At 36.8% G+C, this 25,921-nt stretch overlaps 1 protein-coding gene across 1 annotated transcript in view; it reads left to right on the top strand.

The window, feature by feature from the left end:
- The first annotated feature begins 3,739 nt into the window (after window positions 1-3,739).
- Window positions 3,740-25,921, top strand: part of LOC149816761 (very-long-chain aldehyde decarbonylase GL1-9-like) — a 39,048-nt gene continuing 16,866 nt past the window's right edge. Inside the window, exon 1 of the mRNA XM_089988030.1 lies at window positions 3,740-4,114. Within this exon, the coding sequence (XP_089844156.1) occupies window positions 3,884-4,114 (231 nt within the window). The 5' untranslated portion in view covers window positions 3,740-3,883. The remainder of the gene's footprint in view (window positions 4,115-25,921) is intronic.

The following is a 25,921-nucleotide window of genomic DNA, read 5'->3' on the forward strand; positions in this document are numbered from 1 at the left end:
TGTTTTTAAATTACATCTCTATCGAGACTCATAAGCTAATTTGAGGGTAACCATGTCATGCCTTTGGTCCCTATAAAGTGAACATTACAAGTAAGGTGAAGCTCGATTATATCATGAGATGAAGCTACGCTTGAAGCCCTTTGCACCAAAAGACACATTAATAAGTACAAAACTTTCACTTTGCAAAAAGCATGACTAATTCACGCCTTTTAGGGGGTGTTTGCATTGCTATCTCCATCTGTCTGTGGGACGCCCAATGCCCGGGGCCCACATTCATTTGTGCACCCATGCAAACGCAGGATGCGCAGATGCCACGGACGTCGTGTGGATGCTTTTTCAGTGTCTTCTGCTCCCCCCCCCTCTCTCTCTCTCTCTTACGGAACAGTGCAAACATGCACACAAAAAAAGGACACATGGAAAGGGGAGGACAGCACATATCGTCATGTCAATGGACAGGACAGATTGTCCCTGTCCTCTCCTATCTGCGATTCAAATGCCCCCTTAGCTAGCATGGTCAATAATCTTTTTACCTTTTACATAATTTTTCAATAAACATTGTCTTTGTTTGCTTACAACTTGTCACCTAGAAGGATGTCGGGCAAAAAAAAAGTAGCTTATATCATGGTTGGCAAACTTGGCGAGTCAACTCGTGACTTGGCCAAGTTGCCTTGTATCGGTACCTAACCAAGCCAGAAAAATAGTAGGACGCGGTTAGGTCTAGACTCAGTCGAGTCCATATTTTGACTCGTTCCAGTCAGCTGAAACTCGGCCGAGCTGACCAGTTTTTTGAGACTCGATCTTGACACCAGAATGTCATTTACCTTTTGTTTTCAGCAATGAATTTAATCAATTTTTTTAATACGTTTATGCACCACCCTTACACCCAATTAGACAAATTCTTTAATAACCTCATGCAATTCACATTTTTTTAGAAAGTTTGATTTTCTGATTAAGTCCATCTCGTTTTAAAGATGCCAAATTAAGGATGGCTTTTAACCTTTTTTTATTGACTCCAAGTTTTAAGGCAATTTTTCTTTTTAGGCACCAACCATATACCCAATTAAACATATCCACCACTCCATTTGCCAATCACAATCCTCAACTTTAACTCTTTTTCTTTTAGAATCCCTATTTTTTTTTATCTTATTTTATGCCTACAAATATGGATTTTTCTATAAATAAAAAACATTAAAACTTTGGAAATACATGTGAATATATGTATATGAGAAATTTGTATTTAAAATTAATATACTCAGTTTTTGTCTTTAAAAAATATGTGTTTATATAAATCAACACACACCCACACTTGTATAATTTTAGAAAGTTATTTTATTATTATATAAATTTTTTGAGAAGATTGTTGAACACAATTATATGTTAATTTTAGTAATAGTATGCATGTATTTTTGTATTATAACTTGCATATTTATCATTTATTTTTAATAAATTAAATTAAATACAAATTGTGATTTATCCCAGTCACCGAGTTGACTCGCTCGAATCATCGAGTTGGTTGGATGTGGCTGATCTGATACAGAGTTTCGAGAATGCCAACCATGTCAAATATATGTTTACATACTAATATAAGTTTGTGGGCCTCCAATTTAATGAATAGAAAACGTCCATAAGTGGGTATATGGAAGACCTTTGCCAAATAGGTAGCATCATTTGGAACATGAATAAGCCCATGAACTCAAAACGTTAGAGCTAATGAACATGGTCGTCACCTGCGGCATGAAAATTGATCGTACATGTGCTGTTAGGACTTGGGACTCGTGGACAATCGTTGTCCAAATCGGTTCACTAGGTGAATCGGTTTCTCAAAAAAAAAAAAAACCTAAGAATTGAATCATTTGTGAATCAATGACTGTTTACCATCAAATGACATTTGTCAGTTGAAAATAAAAAATATTAAAAATATATTCAAAATTTTTTAACCCCCCTTAAAAGAATATTAAAAAACCTATCAGAATCGGCTCCTTTAGAATATCTGTTGGGCCGATTCGATCCGATTCAGACCGATTTTTAATAAGATTGGTCAGAGATCGACATTAAGTTCATGCAAAACAAAAGCGCTTTTTTGCATAAGCGAGCAATGACCAATTTGTGCGCCGTCGGTTTGGTAGGAGCAGTTTGTGCAAGTCACGACCATGTGATGGGACGTCGCAAGTGGTATGGGCGGTTGAATAACTGTTTGGTTGTATAGCCATGTCCGCTGGAAAGGAGGGGGGCCTTAATCCCCAAGCTTGATCATAAAAAAAAAAAAGTAAAAAAAAACATGAGTGAGCAATGACTCAGTATGGTCCTTCAAATTTTTTTTTTCAACTGGGTTTTCAAGCATTTTTATTAGTAAGAAAATCATTTTGCTCATTTGTGAAATCATCGGTGCACAAGCTTTAGGTTCCCTTTGCTCAACAGGCACCACACTCTTTCTAGGCTAAGATTTTAATGATTTTTAATGAAACACGGTGTTATCACATGAGAGTCACTCTCCTATTTTTTATTTGTTTCTCTCAATATCATTAGGGTGGTCCCCTAGCTCACACACTCTCTTAAAGGGTTACAATATAACTAAAACATGTATTTTGAGAGTACCATAACACCTTTGCACGTCCATGATGGTCTCTTGAGGGATGCCCCCCCCCCCCACAAAAGCCAATGTCAGGGCCAGTGATGATGGACATATATGTTTTATTGTAGTTAGTTTGAATAACAAGAGAGTTATAAAACTCACCAACTGGGGCTCCCCTTGTCTGATAGGAGCAGTTAGTGTAAGTCACCTTATGTTGGGACATTGCAAGTTTGAACCCCAAATGATATGGTTGTATAACTGCTAGGGTCTGCCTAACCTCAACTTTCTCTGTCCAAAACAATAAAAAAAGAGAGATATATAAACTCATAAAAGGAGCCCACAAACGATCAAAGTTTCTTTGAAGTGACTTGTCAGCATCACTAAGGTTACGAGATGTCACAAGTTTGAGACAGCCAAGGTGAAAGCTGCATACTCTCTATTAGGCAGGGGGACCTCAGTGGCTTCACCAACAGGAGACTAGCCAATGTGCAGTTGGAGATTAAGCCTAAAAATGGAGGGCAATCAAGTGCTTAATCTACAAATTTTGTACCGTGTGATCGCACTCAATCCTGACTCCTAAATAATACCATGTTAGAAGGCAGGATCAGGTGCCATCACATGGTACCCTTTAAAGTATGCCGCTTCTCTTGATCCTGGTTGACAGTCTGTCAGTTTGTCAGTTGTTGTGGAGCTTAAAAGCAAATAGAGGGCAACCAGGTGGAGAGGCACCCAAGTTGGGGCTTACTTGTATTGATATTAAAATAAAACAAAAGAGTAAATCAAAATGCAGACGAATGGGAATTCAAAAAAAAAATGTTGGGGTCATCCAATGGCCAATGGGTGGATGAGCATCGAAAAGTCCAGGGGGGTTTCGAAACAATTTGAGGGTCAAATATCTGTAGGATTCGTAACCCCACGATTTTGTCGTCCTTTGGGCATCCGACCACTCTCATCCGTCCATCGAGACCGTCATAAAACCAGATGGTTTTGCACATAGATCACCCACCCAAACGCCCAGTTTTTCTGCAAAAGAAAATTTGTAGGCGTGTTTGATTTTATCACGTTCGTTTGAGCACACCCACCAACGCTCCACCAACCAACCTATATATGTGGTCTTGGCCATAGATCAATACCCAAAGCCCAACTTCTTCTGGAGAGATTTTGTAGGTCTGTCTGATCCCAGCGTCTTCTGTACCCACCCGTTGTTGGTTTCTCTAAGAAGAGAACTATGGTGGTTTGTGAATTCACCATCATTTAAAGACACCCACCATCTCTTTTACCTCTCTTTGGGCCTCTTGGAATAGTCTCAGGATGGTGTTTTGGGAAGGGTATGCGAGCGACGAGTCCATGGGGACGTTTGCCCCAATTGTGGTCTATTGGCTGTACGCCGGAATGTATCAAATGCTGCCCCCTTTGGATCGGTATCGGATGCACACCAGGAAGGAGGAAGAGGAGAAGAACTTGGTGCCACTTTCCTCCGTGATCAAGGGCGTCCTTCTTCAGCAGCTGTCCCAGGCAATCGTCGCTCAGATGCTGTTCTCGGTCGGTCTCCTGGTCTCGTTTCTTTTCGTTCTTACTCTTTATTTTTTTATCTACATAATTGGTTTTGGGGAGTGTTTTATCACTTTTGATTCATGATTTTGTTTTCTCATTTGGCCAATGAACCTTCTTCCACCTTCTTTTGTAATTGAAAAGTCTAAAATTGCATGACCCATTTTCAGTGTAGCTGTGATTTGGCACATGATCAATGATTACAACTTACAAGTGTTATCATTGTTGCTTTCTGTGGAAGTATTGTTATTTCTTATATTCTTAGTTGCCCTCTTTTTTGTTCATCCTGTGGCAGTGCCGAATCTTTTTGTCTTTCTGTTGGATTCCTGCTTTTTGGTGGTGGCGGTTTGTCACTTGACCTGTGAAAGCATGATTCACTTATGAGTTTGAGTTCCACGACTTGCATTCAAATAAAACATTATTAGTCTGTGGTTAATTTTCTGTTGTTGGTGATAACGATGGGGTTTTGGTGAATGCTACATTGGAACAGCTTATGAGAATGAGGGTTCTGTGGCTTTTGTTCAATGAGGTTGGTGGTGGACCCAAATACAGAAAACATAAGAAGGCCTGTATTGATATGGATCCGAGAGTTATTTTGACAAAATGCATGTGATATAGGGAGTCTAGAACTGAAAAAAATGGTAACAGTGCAAATGCAAACGAAATATATCATAGAAAGTCCCCTTGGAAAGGAATGATAGATACTTCAATGATAAGATGTACCCAATGGAAAGCCTTTTCCGTTGGAATCTATGTCATGATTAACGCTAGGGATTGAGAGGTGTTGATGGGCACCATCCTGACCCCCTCATATCATAATTGTGTTTATATTTCCTCTCTGTTTTGTTTGTACTTCTAGTCATCGCCTTCTTCTTGTACTTCAATTCCTTTTTAGCTTCAAAAAGGAAAAAAAAAGACCTTTCATCCTCTAGGTCTCATACTGCAGATATCGGTTCTGCTGAAAATTAAAGTAATCATAAACAACTATCTAGGACTCATTCAACTCATAGCCATGTTAATGCATCCACAGTTGTGTGGTCATTGACACGTGATACAGAAGTGTTTCCACGCCATGACCCTATGAAGTGTGGTCTTTATGTGCAATATAATTTCGGTTGATGTTTGGAAGTGTTGTTTCAGTTGTATTATTTTGCAGAAGTCTACCAAGATGAAGAACATGGTGGGGAATTGGATAAAGAAGACATATGGTGTCGGCTTCACATTTTGTTGGGATAAAGAAGTCTGCCAACACTGAGGACATTTTATTGGGATAAAGAAGACATATGGTGGGAAATTGGATAAAGAATAACATAGATACTTGTAGCTTAGATATATGGTGTCGTCTTCACATTTTGTTGGGCAAAGAAAATATGTAAGGACCTAGGAATAAAACTATAAAAGTTGTGTTGGATATGAGACTCATTTGAGATCTAATAGATTTTCTTTTTTGGAACCAACTTCTCTTGGATATTGGAACTACTTGCAACTTGTAGAGGTTTTACCTCCTTTACGGTCATCAACTTGAAGACTTGGGACTTGATTTAAAGTTGATCCTAGAGTTGATGTAAGGAAATGAGGATCTTCCACGAAAGCACAAATGCTTGTAATAGGTGTCTATTAAAGAAACTTCAATCATAACCCACAAGAGGGTATAAATGAGAGAACTCAAAAAGGGAAAATAATAAACTTTATTTCATTCACATAAAATTCTTAAAAAGCATTGTTACAAGGAGAGTGGAGTCACCCCTATTTATATACAATGAGAGAGGGAGAGAGAGGAGCTTTTAAAGATCTCTAGGGAGTCGTTGGAGCTAGTCCAATGAGTCTAATTGTAGTTGTTGGACTAGCTCCAACGGCTATCAAAACTAGTCAATTCTTGACTAATTTTGAGTCTAGTTAAATATGAACTAGACAAAACTAAAAATACAAAAAGAAAGAAAAAAAGAAATAAATAATAAATAAATAAATATAAAATATATTATATTAAAATATATTATATTATATATAATTATATTACACCTTTTAACACTCTCCTTCAAACTTATGGTACAATGAGCGAAAGTTTGCTTAAGAGGAAATGATATCTAGGAGCATCGAGAGGTTTGGTGAGGAAATCCGTTAATTGGTATTCCGATGTAACATAAGGTAGATCAATGGTTCCATGTAGATATTCTTCTCTGACATAGTGACAATCCATTTCAATATGTTTGGTGCATTCATGAAATGTTTGGTTGCTGACAATGACGATTTCACTTTTGTTGTCACATCACATGCATGAGGCTTTTGTCACTTCAACTCCTATGTCAGCAATCCGTCTTTTGAGCCAAACTACCTCCATTGTTATGGTGGTCATAGCTCGGTCTTCGGCTTCGGTTGACGAAAGAGTGACCTTTTGATGCTTCTTGCACCGTCACAAAATCAAGGATTCACCTAAGAAAACACAAAAACCAGTGGTTGAATGCCTGTTATTGGGATCACCTCCTCAGATAACATCAGTATAAGCAATTAAATCTAATGAAGATGAAGCAGAGAAGAAGAGACCTCGTGAAAGGAAAGACTTAATGTATCTAATAATATGCAAAACTGCTCCCATATGAACAAAAGTGGGAGTGTGCTGAAATTGACTAGTTGTGTGTACAACATGTGCTATATCAGGTCTAGTAATAGAGAGATAGTAAAGTACTCCAATAAACTGTCTGTAAGGAGTGAGATCATCAAGAGGTTCTCCATCATCGATTTTCATTTTTGTGTTGACAACTTCTAGAGTATCCACTTTCTTATCATCTATAATTTTAGATCTGGAAACAATATAAAAAGCAAACTTAGATTGAGATAATAAATAACCTCGAGGGGAATAAGCAACCTTAATTCCTAAAAAATATCTCAATAAACCTAAATCAGGCATTTCAAAATGATTTTTAAAAAGCTTTTTAATGTTTTCAACTCTCAGTTTGTCTCCTCCGGTGATGATCATGTCATTCACATAAAGAAGAATAATAATAATCCCTGCCTCAGAAATCTTAACAAACAAAGCAGTGTCAATCAGGCAAGTTTTGAATCCAATATCAAGCATAACATGGCTAAACCTGTCATACCAGGCTTTTGGCGCTTATTTAAGACCATAAAGAGCTTTTTCTTAACAAAGAGCCTTACTCTTAGGAATACTTATACCAGGTGGTGCTTCCATATATACTTCTTCGACTAGGTTTTGATTGAGAAAAATATTTTTGACATCCATTTGAAATATAGATCATTTTCTAATAGAGGCTAAAGTTATCAGGGTACTAACTATGGTCATCCTGGCAACTAGAGAAAAAGTTTTTTCGTAGTCGATGCCATACTCTTGGGAATGCCCCTTGACCACTAATCTGACTTTATATCTTTCAAGAGTTTCATCACTCTTGGTTTTAATCTTATAAACCCACCTACAACCTATAGGTTTTTCTACTTGTGGAATATCTTGAATAGTCCAAGTCTTAGCCCTTTCTAAGGCTTCTAATTCTGCCCTCGTGGCTTCTACCTATTTTATATGATCTTTGACTTAAGTATAGGATGAAGGTTCTATATACGAGTGTATTAATGCAATAAATGCCGTATATGTGGGTGAAAAAGATTCGTAGGACACAAATTTACCAGGAGGTTTAGAGACTCTGGATGACCTTCTGGTTTGTGCTTCTGAATATTTTTCTAATACACATAGAAGATTGGATTCTCTACGTCTTGAGTATTGCAAACTGGTGTCTCTATGGGTTTGTTCTTCATTAATAACATTGTGTTCAATATCAATAATACCTTGACCATTGTCAAGTAGGGGTGGCAATTTCTGACGCGACCCGCCAACCCGCTTCTTAGGCGGGTTCGGGTTCGGCTTAAACGGGTTCGTGTCGTAAACGGGTCGACTCGCGTAACCCGTTTATTAAACGGGTCGGGTTCGTGTTAGGGGTATGCCAATCCGCCAACTCGTCTGACCCGTTTAATAAACGGGTTAGGCGGGCGGGTCAACCCGTTTACCCGAACCCGACCCGCCAACCCTTTTACCCATTTACCTTTGGGTCCTTTTTTCTTTTGAATACTTGATTAGGGATTTGGGGTTTCTCTCGGAGAATGGAGGCTAATCCGGCAACGATCTTGCCTTCCTTGTGGGCACTCTTCGGCTTGATCGTCGGCGGCGTCCACTCTGTCACCACCACCCTCATCTGACCACCACCACCGGTGGCATCCTTTCCCTGACCGAGATTGTCGCTAAAGCGCAACTCGAACTCGTCTGAAAATCTGGTGGTAGAGAGGCCGGAGGGTTTCACGGCGATGGTGGTGGCGGCCTTCTTCTCCTCTTCGCCCTGGCTCGGCTTCGTCCGCTCATAGGGGGAGAGCCATTTGGCACGCATGTACTCGGGCTTCTGCCAGGGTGGGAAGTGGAGCCCCTTCCTCTTCAGCGACTGCTTCGCGGCCTCGGAGACGATGGTGACGATCTGGTGGAGCCGATCGGCTTTCCCGACGAAGATGGACGGCAGGGACTGGAGCACTGCTCGGTAGTGGCTCGTCGACCCATTTACCCGAACCCGACCCGACCTGCCAACCCGTTTACCCGACCCCGACCCACCCGCCAACCAATTTACCCGCTTACCCGAAACCGACAACCCACCAACCCGTTTACCTGACCCGACCCGTTTATTAAACGGGTTAACCTTGTCGTGTCGGGTTACCCGTTTAATAAATGGGTCGGGTTCGTGTTTGCCACAGCCGACCCGTTTAATAAACGGGTCGGGTTCATGTTGAGGTATGCTGACCCGCCAACCCGTCATGTCGACCCGCCAACCCGACCCGATTGCCACCCCTATTGTCAAGGTCACATTCGTAGTCACATTCATCAGATTTCAAAGTCAAATCTATCAAAAAAGAATATTTGGTTACTTCCTTGGTCTTTTTAAAATCAATTTTTTTTTCCAGAAGGATATATTTCTTGATGCATACAATTTTTTATTTTTAATATCAAAACACATATAGCCTTTATGATTATCTGCATAGCCTAAAAGGCACAAGGAATGACACAGGAAGAGAGTTTATCATTTTTGTTAGTGAAGAGAAAACATTTGCATCAAAAAACTCGTAATCTAAAGTAATCAGGAGAAAATTTGACAAGTTTTTCAATTGGAGTTATATTTTTCAAAGAAGAAATGACATTTGGTTAATGAGATAGGTAGCAGTTAGGGCTGTTTTAGCCCAAAATTCTTTTGGTATTTGGTTTGCTATTAATAAAGTCCTAGTGGTTTCCATAATGTGTCAGTGTTTTCGTTTGGCCAAACCATTTTGTTGTGCTATGTGAAGACAAGATCTTTGATGTGTGATGTCATGTAAATTGAGATAATCTTTAAATTCTTTTGACAAAAGTTCTCCCCCTGAATCGGTGCAAAAAATGAAAATATCATTTTGAAATTTATTTTTAGCCATTTTGTGAAATGTTTGAAAATGCAAAAAGACCTTTGATTATGTTTAAGGAAGTAGATCCAAGTATGCCTAGAGAAGTCGTTAAAAAAAATTACATAATATGTGTATCCGCCTTTTGATATGACCGGTGCAGAACCCCAAACGTCCGAATGTATTAACTCAAGTGGTCTAGATGAAACAAAAGTTCTATCATGAAATGGTAATCTCTTTATTTTACCAAGAATACAATCTTTATAAGCAAAATTTTCAGAATTATAAAAAATTTCTTAACTTTGAAAGTGTTGGATTTTGGATATATGAGGATGGCCAGGTCTTTTGTACCATAGAACGAAATCCAATTTCTAAACATTATAACAAAAAGCATTCTTGGGTAATTCCAAAAAATCTATATAGTAGAGTCCTCATTCTCTATAGCCTTCCCCAATCAGCTTTCCTGATTGGCGATCCTGTACCCAACAACCATCAAAAGAGAAGGAGATGTTAAACCTATAATCAAATATTTGAGAGACAGATAAAATGTTTAGATTTAATTTGGGAATATATCTAACTTTTGGGATAAAGAATTTTTTGGAGTTTTGAATTTTTTTGAAATTTTCTATTCCTTTTATTTCAAAAGATGTACCATCAACTGTGAAAATATTTGACACACTTGAGTTATTGTTATGACATTTGGACAAACTATTGATATTTGAGGTCGTATAAAAGGAAACACCTCAGTCAAGGAGTCAAGAAAAGTTATCGGGATCGGAGAACGATGAAACAACTGCTTCGGTTGAGGCTTCAGCTGAGGAAGATGCTCCTTTGAGGAGAGGTTGAAGAATTTTCATTAGTTGTGCCATTGACACAGTTGCATCTTGATTGACTTGATCTTTTGATTCTTATGATGAACTGATGGATGCAACTTTCTTTTCTTCTTTCTTTTTAATTTACGACATTGAAGCCTATAGTGTCTCGGTTCATGACAATGGTGACAAATGACTTTCCTTTTGTCATAATCATTACCTTGTCTACCAAAATGAGGTGGCCTATAAGTGCGCATATCTATGCCATATAGGTATGGGTGCAGATGCGGCACTTTAAAAAAACTTGGGTGCGGGGGTGCGGGGAGGATATATATATTAATAGTTTTAAGTTAACACTACGTGTATTTGTGTGCATTTATGTATTTATATCATGGTTGCGAGTCGAGGAAGCGGGAGCGGAAAGCATTACGGGAAGCGAGGCACTTTCAAAATTTTAGGAAGCGGGAAGCGTGGGACGACTTAAAAGCGAATCAAGAATCGTCTCGGAAGCGACCTAGGAAGCGAACCAGAAGCAACCTAGGAAGCGAAAAAAGAGAAAAAAATAAAAATAAAAATACAAAAAAAATGAAAAAAGGGGGAAAGCGAGAGGGAAGCACACTTCCCAGCACATTTCGGAAGCGCGATGTTTCGCGCTTTCGAAATGCGCTTCGGGGAAGCACGCTTCCCCACTAGGCTAGGCGCTTCCGATAACTTTGATTTATATATATATAATATAGATAAACATGAACTTGATTAGGATTAACTTAATCTACTTTTGGATAAAAATGGACCTGAGTGTGGTTGACATCACCTAACGCAAAGGAAGTTGTGTCCAAGTGTTGCACCTGCCTGGGTGCGGTGCCCTGTTAGAAGAGTCTGTGTGACATAGGCGTATATAATTCTCCGGTCTAGATATGGCTAGAAGAGAATCTTCTTCATTCTTTGGAGTATTCTTTTTTAGCCTATTTTTCTCCATAGTTAATTCTTCAATAGTGACAACAATAGAGAGAAATTTTCCTCTATGTAGAAGGGTCAATTTGGTTGTTTCAAATTCCGCCATCAAACCATTTACAAATTGGTAAAAATATTCCATATCGAGTTGTTTTTTGCGAAGCTCGATATCTTCGAGACAATGCCACTTTAGCTGAAGAAGAGTCAACTCTTCCCAAAGTTCGAACAACTCATTATAATATTATCTAATACTTTTGTCCTTTTGGGTTATAGTTCGCACCTTATCTTGCAAATTGCATACATGTGCAATGTCTTTAAGAGAATATATATTTCAAAGATACTCCCAAGCTTTATTGACATGCTCGAATTTGGCAAGACTAGAGCATTTCGTGATGTGTATGCTATTAATCAGCCAAAACATGATCTTGGCATGCCCCATCCTCCTTTCTTTCTACTTTTTCTCATAGGTGGCTAATGCCTTATTTTTCTCTCCTTCCGTGAGAGGTACCTCTTTCTCATTTTCAATTTTTGTGAGAATTAGTCTTGGTTCAGAATTGGAACCATCCACTAACCCCCACAACCCCTTTCCCTAAATGTGATGCTTCATAATTGAAGCCCACATCACATAATTAGTATCATTTAGTTTTATGGGCATAATGGTGACTTTATCACTATCATCCATTCTTACAAGGGTGAAGAAGAAATAGAGAGGATGAGAGAAAAAAGAAAAGGAAAAAAATATGAGAGAAAGAGAAAAGAGCAAGAGCACAATCGCGATCTTTGAGTAGTCAACAATCCTTCAAACGACTTCTTTCTTCAACTATGTTGGCACAAAAGCACTTGAATCACAAACAAGGAAATGAATCAACTTTTGCTAGAATGACACGAAAAACAAGGTGGCAACTCTCCAAGATCTAGAAGCTTCCAAGCTCTGATACCATGTAAGGAAATGAGGATCTTCTAGTAAAGCACAAATGCTTGAAATAGGTGTCTATTAATGACACTTCAATCATAACCCATAAAAGGGTATAAATGAGAGAACTGAAAAAGAAAAAATAATAAACTTTATTTCATTCACATAAAATGCTTAAAAAGCATTGCTACAAGGAGAGGGGAGCCACCCTTATTTATATATAATGAGAGAGGGAGAGAGAGGAGCTTTTAGAGAGCTCTAGGGAGTCGTTGGAGCTAGTCCAATGGCTCTAATTGTAGCCATTGGACTAGCTCCAACGGCTATCAAAACTAGTCAATTCTTGACTAGTTTTGACTCTAGTTCAATATGAACTAGACAAAACTAAAAATACAAAAAGAAAGAGAAAAATAAAAATAAATAAATAAAAAATAATATTTATTAAAATATATTATATTATATATAATTATATTACACTTTTTAACAGTTGATGGGGTATGGTTGTTTCCTATCTTTACTCTGCTTGATTTTTTTTCAGACCTTTGTTCACCTTAGGTTGTTTGTGTGTTCCTTTGTCAAAAATATACAGCCAGGCGGTTGATAGTGTTATTTCTGCCACATTAAGAAGTTTTGTGTACTTTGATAGTTTCACATACATCATCAAACGCCTTAGAAACATGTCAGAAGCTTCTTGTTATTTTTTATTTTATTTTATTAGTTTACCTTCTCTTTTTCTAACTTGATTTTGCATGGACTGTTAATGGGACAGCTAAGCCTGTTCACAAAATATGTATACTTTATTCATGTTTGATTTCATTTTTGTTATTCTGTTAGCTTATCATCTGCTTAGATTGACAATGACACTTATTCCAAAATCTTAGATTGTTGCAAACATGGTTAGTTACCAGTTCCCAAGTGTTTATATAATTTATCGTTGAAGTTTAGTGACATCATTCATTAGATTAGGAGATGTAGATTCTTGTCATTTTTAACAGTTTGCATTTACCTTCTTGCCTACTTCCTTTTTTTATCTTTGGTTCCTCTGCTGCAGTTATAAGAAATTATTTTCAATTGTGGTGTAGATATGGGGGACATATGTCGGCCTCCTGTTAACATCATTATCTCCATTGTCTAGACTCTAGAGTAGTGTTGATTTTCCCGTAGTCTTAAGCTGCTGTGCTGTTTCACTCAATGAGACTATTTCTTTTGTACCTGTTAATATTTTCTGTTATATTTTTGGTTATTTGCCACCCTCCAAATTCTCATTATTAGTGTGGATTGTAGTGACAGAGGTTCTGTGCTAGAAACTTGCTTGATTGGTATTCTTTTATTTTCACCAGTAGATGGAAACTAATGAACAATTGATAATATAGGAAAAAAGGGGGGGTTAATATGGAAGAAGTTAAGATAGATACTGAAATTAAAAAGATATGGTGGCAAAGCACATTTATGACATGTTTGACACTTGTTTTTGTCTTTTCCATCCTTTTTTACAAATAGTTTACCAATAGGTCGGCCACATAAATTGGGGAAAATTTATAAAGCTAACAAAATGCTAGTGTCTAGTTCTTTTTCTTTTTTGTGAAGAGAAGAAGAAAATTTTATTAGTAAAAAAGTAAAACGGCTGACGAGTAGTCTGTAAAAATGTCTATAATATGATTATGTGCACAAAGGCACAATATTCTTGATATGAGACATGTGCACAAAGGCACAAGAGAAACACTCACACAAGTGCACAAAGGCACAAATACAAATGCATAAAAATAAAAATAGAATCTCTTATTTGAATCACAAAGGAGAGCTTTACAAAAGCTTAAAATACAATGAAGGGGAAATCCCCTATTTAACAATGGGAGGGCCATTGGAGGGGCTCTCACATGTGATCGTTGGAGGGGCCCAACGTTCACATGGGGTGGGCCCCTCCATGGTTAAAAGCTAAAATAAAAATAAAAAATAAAAACAAAAAAATAGAGAAAAGAAAAAGGAAAATTTACATACATATTCACGAAAAAGAATATGCGTAAAATAGGAGGAAAAGACAGATTTGCCCTTATCAGGTATTAATCTATATATATATAAGTAGATAGCTACATATATATTTATATATATGAAATATGTACATGTATATGTATCTCTATCTATATATATAAATATATATAGGCTATACAATTTAACACCCTCCCTCAAACTTAGGGCGTAATGACTGAAAGTTTGCCAAGAAGGAAGTTGAATCTTGGAGAGCATAAGGCCTTGGTGAAGAAGTCCGCCAATTGATATTCTGATGTTATATAAGGAAGATCTTTAACTCTTTTCAGATATTCTTCTCTAACATAGTGATAGTCTATCTCAATATGTTTTGTGCGCTCATGAAATATGTGGTTTTTGGCAATATAGATTGTACTTTTATTATCACAACACAACTTCGTGGGCCCTTGAACATGTACTCCCATATCTTGCAAAAACTGTCGAATCCAAACAATTTTCATGGTAGTAGTTGTCATGGCTCGATATTCTGCTTCAGTAGATGATAATGACACCTTTTGTTGCTTCTTGCATCTCCAAGAGGTTAATGAGTCTCTTAAAAACACACAGAAATCAGTGGTGGAGTTACGGTTATTTGGGTCATCTCCCCAATCAGAGTCGGTATTGTAATTCCTGACCTGTCAATAATCTTGAATGCAAATTTAGTTTGAGATAAAAAATAACCTCTATGAGAATATGCAACTTCAATGCCTAAAAAATACGTTAGGAATCTCAAGTCGAACATTTCAAATTTATCTTTTAATATAGATTTTATGCTCTTAATTTCCTTAGTGCCATCATCTGTTATTAGCATATCATCAACATACAACAATAAAATCACTATCCCTTCATTGGATTTCCTGACAAACAAAGTTATGTTAGTGAAACATGATGAAAAATCATTTTCCAACATAACATTATTAAATCTATCATATCAAGCCTTGGGGGCTTGTTTCAAACCATAAAGAGCTTTTCGTAGATGAAGCACTTTATCCTTAAGAATCTTCATACCTGGAGGAGCATCCATATAGACTTCTTCGTTAAGATCACCGTTCAAAAATGCATTTTTAACAACTATTTGATAAATGTTTCATTTCTTAATTGAGGCAATGGTAATGAGACATCTAACGGTAACCATATGCGCAACAGGAGCAAATGTCTCATCATAGTCGATTCCATATTCTTGATTATATCCTTTGGCAAATAGATGGGCTTTATACCTTTCAAGAGATCCATCACTCTTAGTCTTGTCCTTAAAAACCCATCTACATCTTATAGTTTTCTTACCACTAGGGGGATTTTGAAGTTCCCATATTTTAGCTTTCCTAAGAGCTCTAAGTTCATTATCCATGGTTTCTTTCCATTCGACACTCGTCTTGGCTTCTTCAAAATTTTTAGGTTCCACATATGAGTGAATGGCACTAAGACAAGCTCTATATTTATTGGAAAAAAATCATAAGATATAAACCTAGAGGGAATTCTTCTAGTTCTTTCGGCTCTTCGAGGGTTTTCATCGTGTGACGAGGTAGATTCACTAGGTTCACTATATTTCTCAATTGCACTTCTAAAAATGCTTTTATCTCTACGAGTATAAGTGATAGGATCACTAGATGTCCTTTCTTCAATATGATGATTGGTAGATGGATGAGAAGAGAAGTCATTCTCTTCTACTTCATTATCACTATTATATGCAAATTTATCATCACTATAAATATCATCATTCCTAGATAACAAGTCAAACAAGAAAGAGTAGTCGACATTTTCTTCGTGACATTCACATTTTTCAAAACCACTAATGTTTTTCAAAAAAGTCACATTCCTAGAAACATGTAATTTGTTATTTTTAATATCATATCATTGAAACCCTTTTTGGGTTTCAGAATACCCAAGAAATGCACAAGGAATGACTTTTGGTGAAAGTTTGTCATTTTTATCCGTTAGAACAAAACATTTGCATCCAAAAATTCTTAACTTATTATAGTCGGGTTCCTTTTGATATAACATTTCATAGGGTAAAATTTTATTTAAATTTTTGGATGAAAGTTGATTTATGAGATAAATGGATGCAAGAGCCGCCTCGGCCCAAAATCTTTTTGAAATATTTTGAGAGATAAGTAATGTTCTAGTGGTTTCAGTAATGTGCCTATGTTTTCTTTCGGCTAACCCATTTTGTTAAGGTGTTTTAGGAAAAGATTTTTGATGAACAATTCCATAATTTTCAAGATAGCTTTTGAATTCATTCGAAAGATATTCACCTCCGGAATCGGTCATAAGAATGTTTAGGTTTCCATTAAATTGATTCTTAATCATCATATGATATGCTTTAAATTATGCAAATACTTCATGTTTATGTTTAAGAAAGTATATCCAACAATATCTAGGGTAATCATCAACATAAATAACATAATATGCAAATCCTCTTTTTGATATAACGGGTGTCGGACCCCATACATCAGAATGATCAAGTTCAAATGATTTGGTGGTAAACATGGATCTTTGTTCAAAAGGCAAACTTCTCATTTTTTCAAGAATACAATCATTACAAGTGAGATTTCTTTTACAAAGATTTTTGACAAAATGTAAATAAGAAAGTTTGGTGACATTGGGATGCCCAAGTCTTTTGTGCCAAACATTTATGTTTTTATATTGGGCAACATTACAAAAAGAGTTCTTTGGTATTTGAAGAGAATCTGCATAGTATAGATCTCCTTTCCTAGAGTCTTCCCTAATCAACTTCTCAAACAGTCGATCATGTATCCAACATTTATTAGATGAGAATTTTATATCACATCCATGGTCTGAAAGTTGAGAGACCGAAAGCAAATTTAAATTTAATTTTGGTATAAATCTAATTTTGGGAATAAAAAAACCTTGTTTTTCAAAGTTTCCAATTCATTTGATTTCAAGAGAAGTGCCATCCACGGTTGAAACAAAAGATGGAGATATATTTCTTGAATATTCGGAAAGAGAAAAAATATTTGGAGACACGAAACAAGGCATCCGAATCTAAAAGCAAGAAGTCTTACTGGGAGGAGAGAATGTTGACATGGCGGCCCCGAAAATAGATCCTTTGAGAAGAGGTTGTAGCGCCTCCACGATTTGACTTAGAGAGAGAGCTCCTTTGGTGGTGGTGGATGGACCATCTTCTTTATGCGGTTGAAATGTGGTGGAAATAGCCACCATCTTCTTCCATTTTGGATACACCGGTTTGATATGTTTGGGCTCTTTACAAAAATGATATATAATTTTGCTATAGTCTCTTCCTTGATATCTTCCGTTTTGACCATCATTTTCTCTTGCTCCTTGATTTTGATTTTTAAAATGAGGAGGTTTGTATGCTTTCAAGTTGTTTCTCGGTCTAGAAATGGCATAAGCTCCTTGATTTTCTTCTTGGTTTGAAGGTGTAGCAAGAACACTCAGATTGGTCTTGCTCATACCCATACGAGTTTCTTCTCCACTGAACTTAGTAAGAACATCTTGAAGTGGTGGAGAAGTGAAAGAGGATAGAAGGGTAGATCGTATTTGTTCAAATTCGGGTCTAAGCCTATTCAAAAAATTAAAAAACCGATCTTCTTCTAGTTGCTTGTGTCGAAGATCAATGGCTTCCCCACTCCATTTGGGTTCAAGCATAGCAAGCGTAAAATAGGAGGAAAATTTACATACATATTCACGAAAAAGAATATGCGTAAAATAGGAGGAAAAGACAGATTTACCCTTATCGGTATTAATATATATTTATATTTATATATATATATAAGTAGATAGATACATATATATATATATATATATATATATGAAATATATATGTATATGAATCTCTATATATAAATATATATAGGCGATACAATTTAACAGTCGCACAAGGAAAAATAAGAAAAGAGAAAGGGATGTGCACTTATCCAATGTGGTTAGATCTGATCAAAGCAATAGTATTGATAATGCATCTGTCTACAACCTACAATCTTAAGTATCTCTGCAGACCACTGTGCAACTCTTCAGGAGCTATGCTTTCAAAGGTCTGTGTGTCTTTCCATATCAGCCACCAGCATTGAAACAGCCAGCTTCGCCATAAGAGACAGCAGTTAGTCCCCCTCTTTTGGTGCCCATTTATCCATCAGATCTCTAATTGTCAAGTTATTGTGCTGCAACGTTTTCCAGTCTGACCAAGCCAGATAGAGCAGCCTACTGAAAAATGACATTCTGAAAATAAATGGCTGTGGGCTTCTTCAATACTTAAGCACATGTGCAGCAGCTTGTCAATTGGATTTCCCTTAATCTCAGGTTGCAGTGAGGGAGAATACAACCATGTGAAACCGTGCAGAATAGCTCACATGAGGGTTCCCCTTTAACATCCGAAATAACCTAGCTGGGTATAGATCATTTCCAACTTGGATAAAGAGTAATAGAATGAGCCAAACAAAAACTCACCCATTTACTTGCATTTCTAGAAAAGTAGATCCAGACTGTTTCTTGGGCATACCTTTGAAGCAACTTCATCAGGTCCCAAAACTTGTGAAGTTCTTCATCTTCAGGCTGCCTTCTGATCTGCACCTCCCATCCGGACATATCATTCCAGCATTCTGAAACTCTACAATCTTGGAATCTTGAGATTGAGTAAAGTTAAGGGAAGTGATAACATAGGGCTGTCTCCAAAATCCAGGGATCTTTCCAAAATAAAATAGAGTTGCCACCCTCTGGTTCTGCTTGCACCCTTTCCACGAAGATTTTTCGGTCTCACCCACCCTTTTCACGAAGAATTTTCTTTATCTCACTCACCCTTTCTAAGTACTTACCCCTTCTTTCATCTGACGTCTCTCCATGCCAAGGCCACCATTTGTTACAATAATAAAACTTCCGCCAATATTTGGACATCAGTGCAATGCTCGTCCACCTCAGGTCCCTAATGGTCAGTCCACCCCTTTGGGTCGATAAGAAGGCCTACTTCTAAGACAGGAGAGGGAGACCACCGAGACTCCCTATTCCAAATGAATTCCATAAATTTCCTTGTTCATGTTTTGACTTTAAAAGGTTAATGCTTGTAATTGTGGTTCTAATCATATTCTTATTCCAGATGACCATTCTATCCTATGCGTATGAATGCAAATCAGAGTCAGTGTTACTATTAGTTTATAAAAGTTTTGTTTTTAATCTGTGAGGTGGTTGTCTATGACATAGCGAGCCCCTAGCTCATCTGCGACTTATGCAATGTCTTCTTAGTGATGTAAATGCTGTATGCAAATCCTGTTAGTGTTTGCAGGTTTAGTGGACTAAAACTATATCGCAATGTGACTTCCATTCATTTAGAATTTACCTCTAGGTGGATTCATTTGAGAGTGGGTTTCTCTCAAGGGAGCTCTCAAACTACTAGCAGCATGGGTCACCTGTTAGGTTAGTTTCTGAAGTTTTATACGGTAAAATAGTAAATCATCATCTTGTCCAACCTCGGGTTGAAGTCCACAGAGCATCTTCTTTTAATCTAGTTCTTTCTCTATTTGAAGCAAGATCTTGGTAGTCCAAGTTCAGTATTCAGATACAGATATACAAACTTTTCTCTGTGAAAGAAAACTTCCTTCTACAGCACAAGGGAATTCTTATTGTGCAATTTAATTGTTGACATATATCTGTAGGAAAACTCTGAATCATGATTTTATACAATACCATCCTTGTTTTGTTTCAACATCTGTTTTTTTTTTCTTCTTTTTTCTTTTTATCACCTGTTTATGGCTTTGTGAACTCTGAATCGTGATTTTACAGACTATTGAGAATCCTCAGCTGCCAATTGCTGATACTAGAAATGTAAAAGAGTCAAAATACATGCCTGATCTTCTTCCGTTCCTCATTTCACTCTTCATGGTTCAATGCTGATAGCAGCATTCAAGTGTCAGTTTCCTTGTTTTTCTTTTAAAGTTAGCTGAGCCAACTCTGGCTGTATGTCAGTCTGTTTATATGTCATTGTCATTAATGAGAATTGTCGCAACGCCATTATTAGCATATGCAGAGTGCAAAAGCGCTGAACTTATTGCTGAAAATAAATTTAGATCATTGCAACCATTTTATTTAGCAACTGTGTTATATGATTATATAGCAACTAAAGACATCATGACATTCTGAATTTGTCAAAGATATTTGTTACTGGCCATTATAATGACTTATTGTCTTTGAAATCCATGAGGAAAATGTCTTCACTATCTACTTTGATACCAATGTGCTGTGTGCCTGTGCAAAGTGAATGAGTGTGAATGTGAATGAATAGGTGCACATGTGTGGACACCTTGTCATTTACTTGCCTTGAGTTTGATAGATCCAATCATCAAATGATATATCTAGCCTACGTGCTCTTTTGGTAGGTAATGCGGGAACCAAGCCAAGTAGTTTGCCAACTATTTGAGTTTGGTTAGGTAAACACTAAATTCAACTTCATTTATTAAAGAAACAAGATTGAGTTGAAACTTTGGCTGGTTTTTAAAATGAACAACGCTTGAGCATATAAGAGAGCTTGTTAGGAGTTCAATAAGTCAGTTTAAGAAGTTAGCAACACAAGTATATGACATGTACATGTGATCCCCTTTTTTCTGTTTCATTTTCAAACCTGATGGAACACCCATTAGGATATGACCGTAAAGCTTGTGTTTATGGATTCTTGTAATATTGTTACCGCTAGCCCTTGCTTCTTTTGCTTGCCTGTTACTCTTCATTATTTGATTTTGCTGCTCTTGCATTCTTATTGCTTCTGAGATGCATTTTGGTTGTGCCTATGACATGAATATCCTTGTCCCTTGTTCCACTAAGGATTGGTTAACTAGGCCACCCAGATGGCACATGGTTGTCTAATGTTCTGGTGATAGTGTCTTGCCTCTTGTTAGGAAGTCACAATTTCAAATCCTGACTCTCCATTGTCTAATATAGCTAAAATTATCTTTGTTAAAAATAATCTTGATTGAGCTTAGCAAAAGTGAGCTTGTCTCTTTATGCTTGACTTAAGCTGAACTCAAGCCATGAAGTCCATGCTAAATGAGTAGAGCATGAACAATGTGAGGTTGGATGTAGTTCAGCTATTGTAGAGGTTAAAGCCTATATGCCATATATGTGATACCAAATTTGACAAGCAAAGGTCAATGATCCAGATTGCATCAATAAGTATTTTATTATAGAATAGCACATGAACATGTACTTAGTCAATTTTACAGTACCTAATGGCAAGTTGTCCATTTTAACATTGAAAAATAGTCTATTTACTTTTTTTTGTGTGGGGGCATACTTAGATAACATGCATAAATATTCGAGAAATATCATTTTTAAATTAAAAGTGAAACTTCCAAATTCAATTTATTTAAAAGAACGAGAAATCATTAGAAAATAAAAAAAGAAATGGATATGTAAAAAATAAATAATGTGTGATATCCACTATAAGCTAATCGTAATTCAAAGTGCTGCAATAAGCCATGTCACATGAATATGGATGATGACACAGACGGATATACTTGGTACAACATGACAGTTTTCAAAAATTAGGATACTAGGACAAAGACGTACATATAATACACACAAACATAGATGTGTGTTCGTGTTCGTGTGTGTGTGTGTGTGTGTGTGTTGTAAGAAAGTGAAAAATACGCTACAACAAATGTCTCTCAACAAGTTCTCACAAATACATCATAAGAACCACAAAGGTTCACAAAGAGAACTTAAGAATACACACAACCCGAAACGGGTATAAAAATGAAAAATAAACAATTTTATTGATTTGAGATAAAAACCCAAAACAAGAGTAAGTATTTAAAGGGGAATAGCCTCATATTTATAGAGAGGTAGAGAGAAGCCTTAAGAGAGCCGTTGGACTCTCCAACGGCTCTAATAGAGCTGTTGGGGAGTCCAACAGCTCTTTTTGGATTTACCTTTTTGACTTGTCAAAAAGGTACCTTTTTGACTTGTCAAAAAGGTACCTTTTTGACTAGTCAAAAAGTAAAGGCCAAATCAGTCCAATGATGGACTGGTTTGGCTAATTCTAGTTGTATTTTAACTAGAATTAATTAAACGAAAAATCCTAACTAGAAAGGAGATAAAACATTACATGTCTATGAGATATTATATGAGATTACATATTTTAACACTCCCCCTTAAACTTACGGTTGGATAACCGAAAGTTTGCCTAAGAGAAAGTGAAACCTAGGAGCAGCGAGAGGCTTGGTGAAGAAATCGGCCAACTGATATTCTGAAGCAACATAGGGAAGATTGATGGTGCCACACAAAAATTCCTCTCGAACATAATGGCAATTCATTTCTATATGCTTGGTGCGTTCATGAAATGTCTGATTGCTTGCAATATAGATAAAGCTCTTGTTGTCACAACACAGATTTGATGCTTTTGGACTTTCAACTCCCATATCGGAAAGTAGACGTCGAAGCCAGACTAATTCCATAGTAGTTGTAGTCATTGCCCTATATTCAACTTCAGTTGATGAGAGAGAGAGACCTTTTGTTGCTTCTTACATCGCCAAGACACCAAGGATTCTCCTAAAAAGACACAAAAACCTGTAGTTGAGTGGCGGTCATTTGGATCACCACCCCAATCTGCATCAGTATAAGCAAGCAATTCTAAGTTAGAGGAAGCGGATAAAAATAATCCTCTAGAAATAGAATTTTTGATATATCTAATAATACGCAAAACTGCTCCCATATGAACAGAAGTTGGAGCATGTTGAAATTGACTGGCTGTATGGATCACATGTGTAATGTCAGGTCTTGTGATAGATAGATACGATAGAGTCCCAACAAGTTGCCTATACGGAGTCGGATTCTCGAGTGGCTCTCCATCATTAATCTTCATTTTGACATTCACAATCTCAGGAGTATCAACATGTCTTTCATCTGAAATACCTGACCTGACAACAATATCTAATGCAAATTTAGATTGAGTTAGCAAGTAACCTCTAGGTGAGTAGGCAACTTCTATACCAAGAAAATATTTCAAAAAACCCAAATCACTCATTTCAAAATGTGTTTTGAGAAATTTTTTAATATCATAAACTCCCTGTTTATCACTTCCAGTGATGATCATGTCGTTAACATAGAGTAGAAGGATGATAATACCTGCATCAGAATTCTTAACAAACAAAGCTGTGTCAATAAGACAAAATCGAAAACCAAAATCAAGCATAACCTTACTAAACTTATCATACCAAGCTTTTGGAGCTTGTTTGAGACCATATAAAGCCTTGTTTAGGCGAAGTGTTTTCCCTTTAGGTATATTCATTCCTGGTGGTGGGTCCATGTATACTTCTTCAGCTAAAGTTCCATTTAGAAAAGCATTTTTAACATCCATTTGAAAGATATGCTATCCCTTTATTGATGCAAGAGCTATTAGGATTCTAACAGTGGTCATTCTAGCTACTGGGGCAAAGGTCTCTTCATAGTCTATTCCATATTCTTGAGAATAGCCTTTTGCCACCAACCGGGCCTTGAATCTTTCAAGAGTGCCATCACTCTTGGTTTTCACCTTATACACCCAGCGACAACCAATAGGTTTCTTGTTGTTTGGAGGATGGTCTTGAATGGTCCAAGTATTTGTTTTTTCTAAGGCTTCTAATTCGACTTTCATAGCCTTGACCCATTCTGGTTGATCCTTGGCTATATCATAACTGGGAGGTTCTTCATAGGAATGAATTAGAGCAATAAAGGCTTGATGTTTTGGTGAAAAAGACTGATATGACACAAACTTTGCAGGAACCCTCGAGATCCTAGTGGATTTTCTAGATGAAGAGGCAGATTCATGTTCCCTTGTGTATTTATCCAGGGCACACTGTCTTTCTAAATTTCCTCGTCTAGAGTATTTAATACAATCTTGACTATTTCTATGAGGATCAGAATCAATCACATCCATCTGATCATCTAGATCAATTTCTCTTTCACTATCCTTTGGAACTAGATCCAACAAGAAGGAATACTCATCTATTTCAGTAGAATTTTTGTTTTAAAAAAAACTTATATTTTCTAGAAAGGATACATTCCTTGAAACGTATAACTTGTTGTTTTTAGGGTCAAAACATCTGTATCCTTTTTTATTATTTGCATATCCTAAAAAAGTACAGGGTATAGCACGAGGAGAGAATTTATCATTCTTATCTGTAAAAACAAAGCACTTGCACCCAAACACCCTCAGTCTAGAATAATCAGGTTTTTGTTTATAAAGCTTTTCAGTAGGAGAAATATTCTTTATTGAGGATGAGGGCATCCTATTAATAAGATACACAGCAGTTAAAATAGCTTCGGCCCAAAAAACTTTAGGAACTTGATGTTTGATAAGTAGTGTTCTAGTTGTTTCTATAATGTGTCTGTGTTTTCTCTCATCTAACCCATTTTGTTGAGGGGTATAGGGACAAAATTTTTGGTGTGAAATTCCATGTGAGTTCAAGTATTCTTTAAATTCAGTTGATAAAAATTCTCCCCCTGAATCAGTGCGAAATATTGAAATATCATTCTTAAATTGATTTTTGACCATATTATGAAATATTTGAAAAAAAGAGAACACTTCAAATTTGTGTTTGAGAAAGTAAATCCAGGTATATCGTGTAAAGTCATCCACGAAAATTACGTAGTATAAAAACCCACCTTTTGACGTAACTGGTGCAGGACCCCAAACATCAGAGTGAATTAATTCAAGTGGTCGAGTGGAGACAAAAGTTCTTTCTTGAAATGCTAGTCGTTTCATTTTTCCAAGAATACATTTTTCACAAGTGAAAGTTTCAAAATTACAAAATTTTTCCATCTTTGGAAAGTACTGAAGCTTGGATACACAAGGGTGACCAAATCTTTGGTGTAAAAGATCCAAGCCTACTTTTTGAACATTGCAGCATAATGTTTTCTTGGGTAATTCCAAAAAATCCATGTAATATAAGCCTCCTTCTCTATGGCCTTCCCCAATCAGCTTCCCTGACTGGTGATCCTATACTTGACAATCATAAGAAGAGAAGGAAACATTACACCCATGATCAGTTAATTGAGAAACAGATAAGAGATTTAGATTAAGTTTGGGGATATATCTAATCTTTGAAACACAAAATCCTTTTGAGTTTTGAGAGTTATTTTCGAAATTTTCTATTCCTTTTATCTCAAGGGATCTTCCATCCGCAGTAAAAACACTCGATCCACTTGAGTCATAACAATGCGACAATAATTTTAAATTTGGTGTCATGTGAAAAGAAGCACCAGAGTCAAGAAGCCATAGGGGTTTACCTGGATCAGAGGTGCCAACAGAAGAGATCGCAACTCCAGCTGAGGAAGAAGTTCCTTTAAGAAGAGGTTGTAGAGCCTCTACCAGCTGAGACAGGGACATGTTTCCAATGGATGTCTCATTTGATTCTTTTGATTCAACAATAGCTACCTTCTTCGCATAAGATTTTTTCAACTTTGGACAGTAAGTTTTAACATGTCTGGGTTCATGACAGTAATAACAAATAACTTTTCTCCTTTCAAAATCGCCTCCTTGCCTTTCATTGTTTATTCTCCCAATATGTGGAGGTTTGTATGTGCGAATGTGATTACCTGGTCTAGATACAGCTAAAACTGTATCATCATCGCTTTTGTCGACTCGTTTCTTGAGTCTATTTTCTTCCATACTTAGCTCTTCAATGGTATCTTCAATAGAGGGAACATTTCCCCGATGTAGAAGAGCGGACTTAGTTGATTCAA

This window comes from Nuphar pumila, chromosome 14 (assembly GCF_984573655.1).
Source record: "Nuphar pumila chromosome 14, dmNupPumi1.hap1.1, whole genome shotgun sequence".
In the NCBI taxonomy this organism is placed as follows: domain Eukaryota; kingdom Viridiplantae; phylum Streptophyta; class Magnoliopsida; order Nymphaeales; family Nymphaeaceae; genus Nuphar; species Nuphar pumila.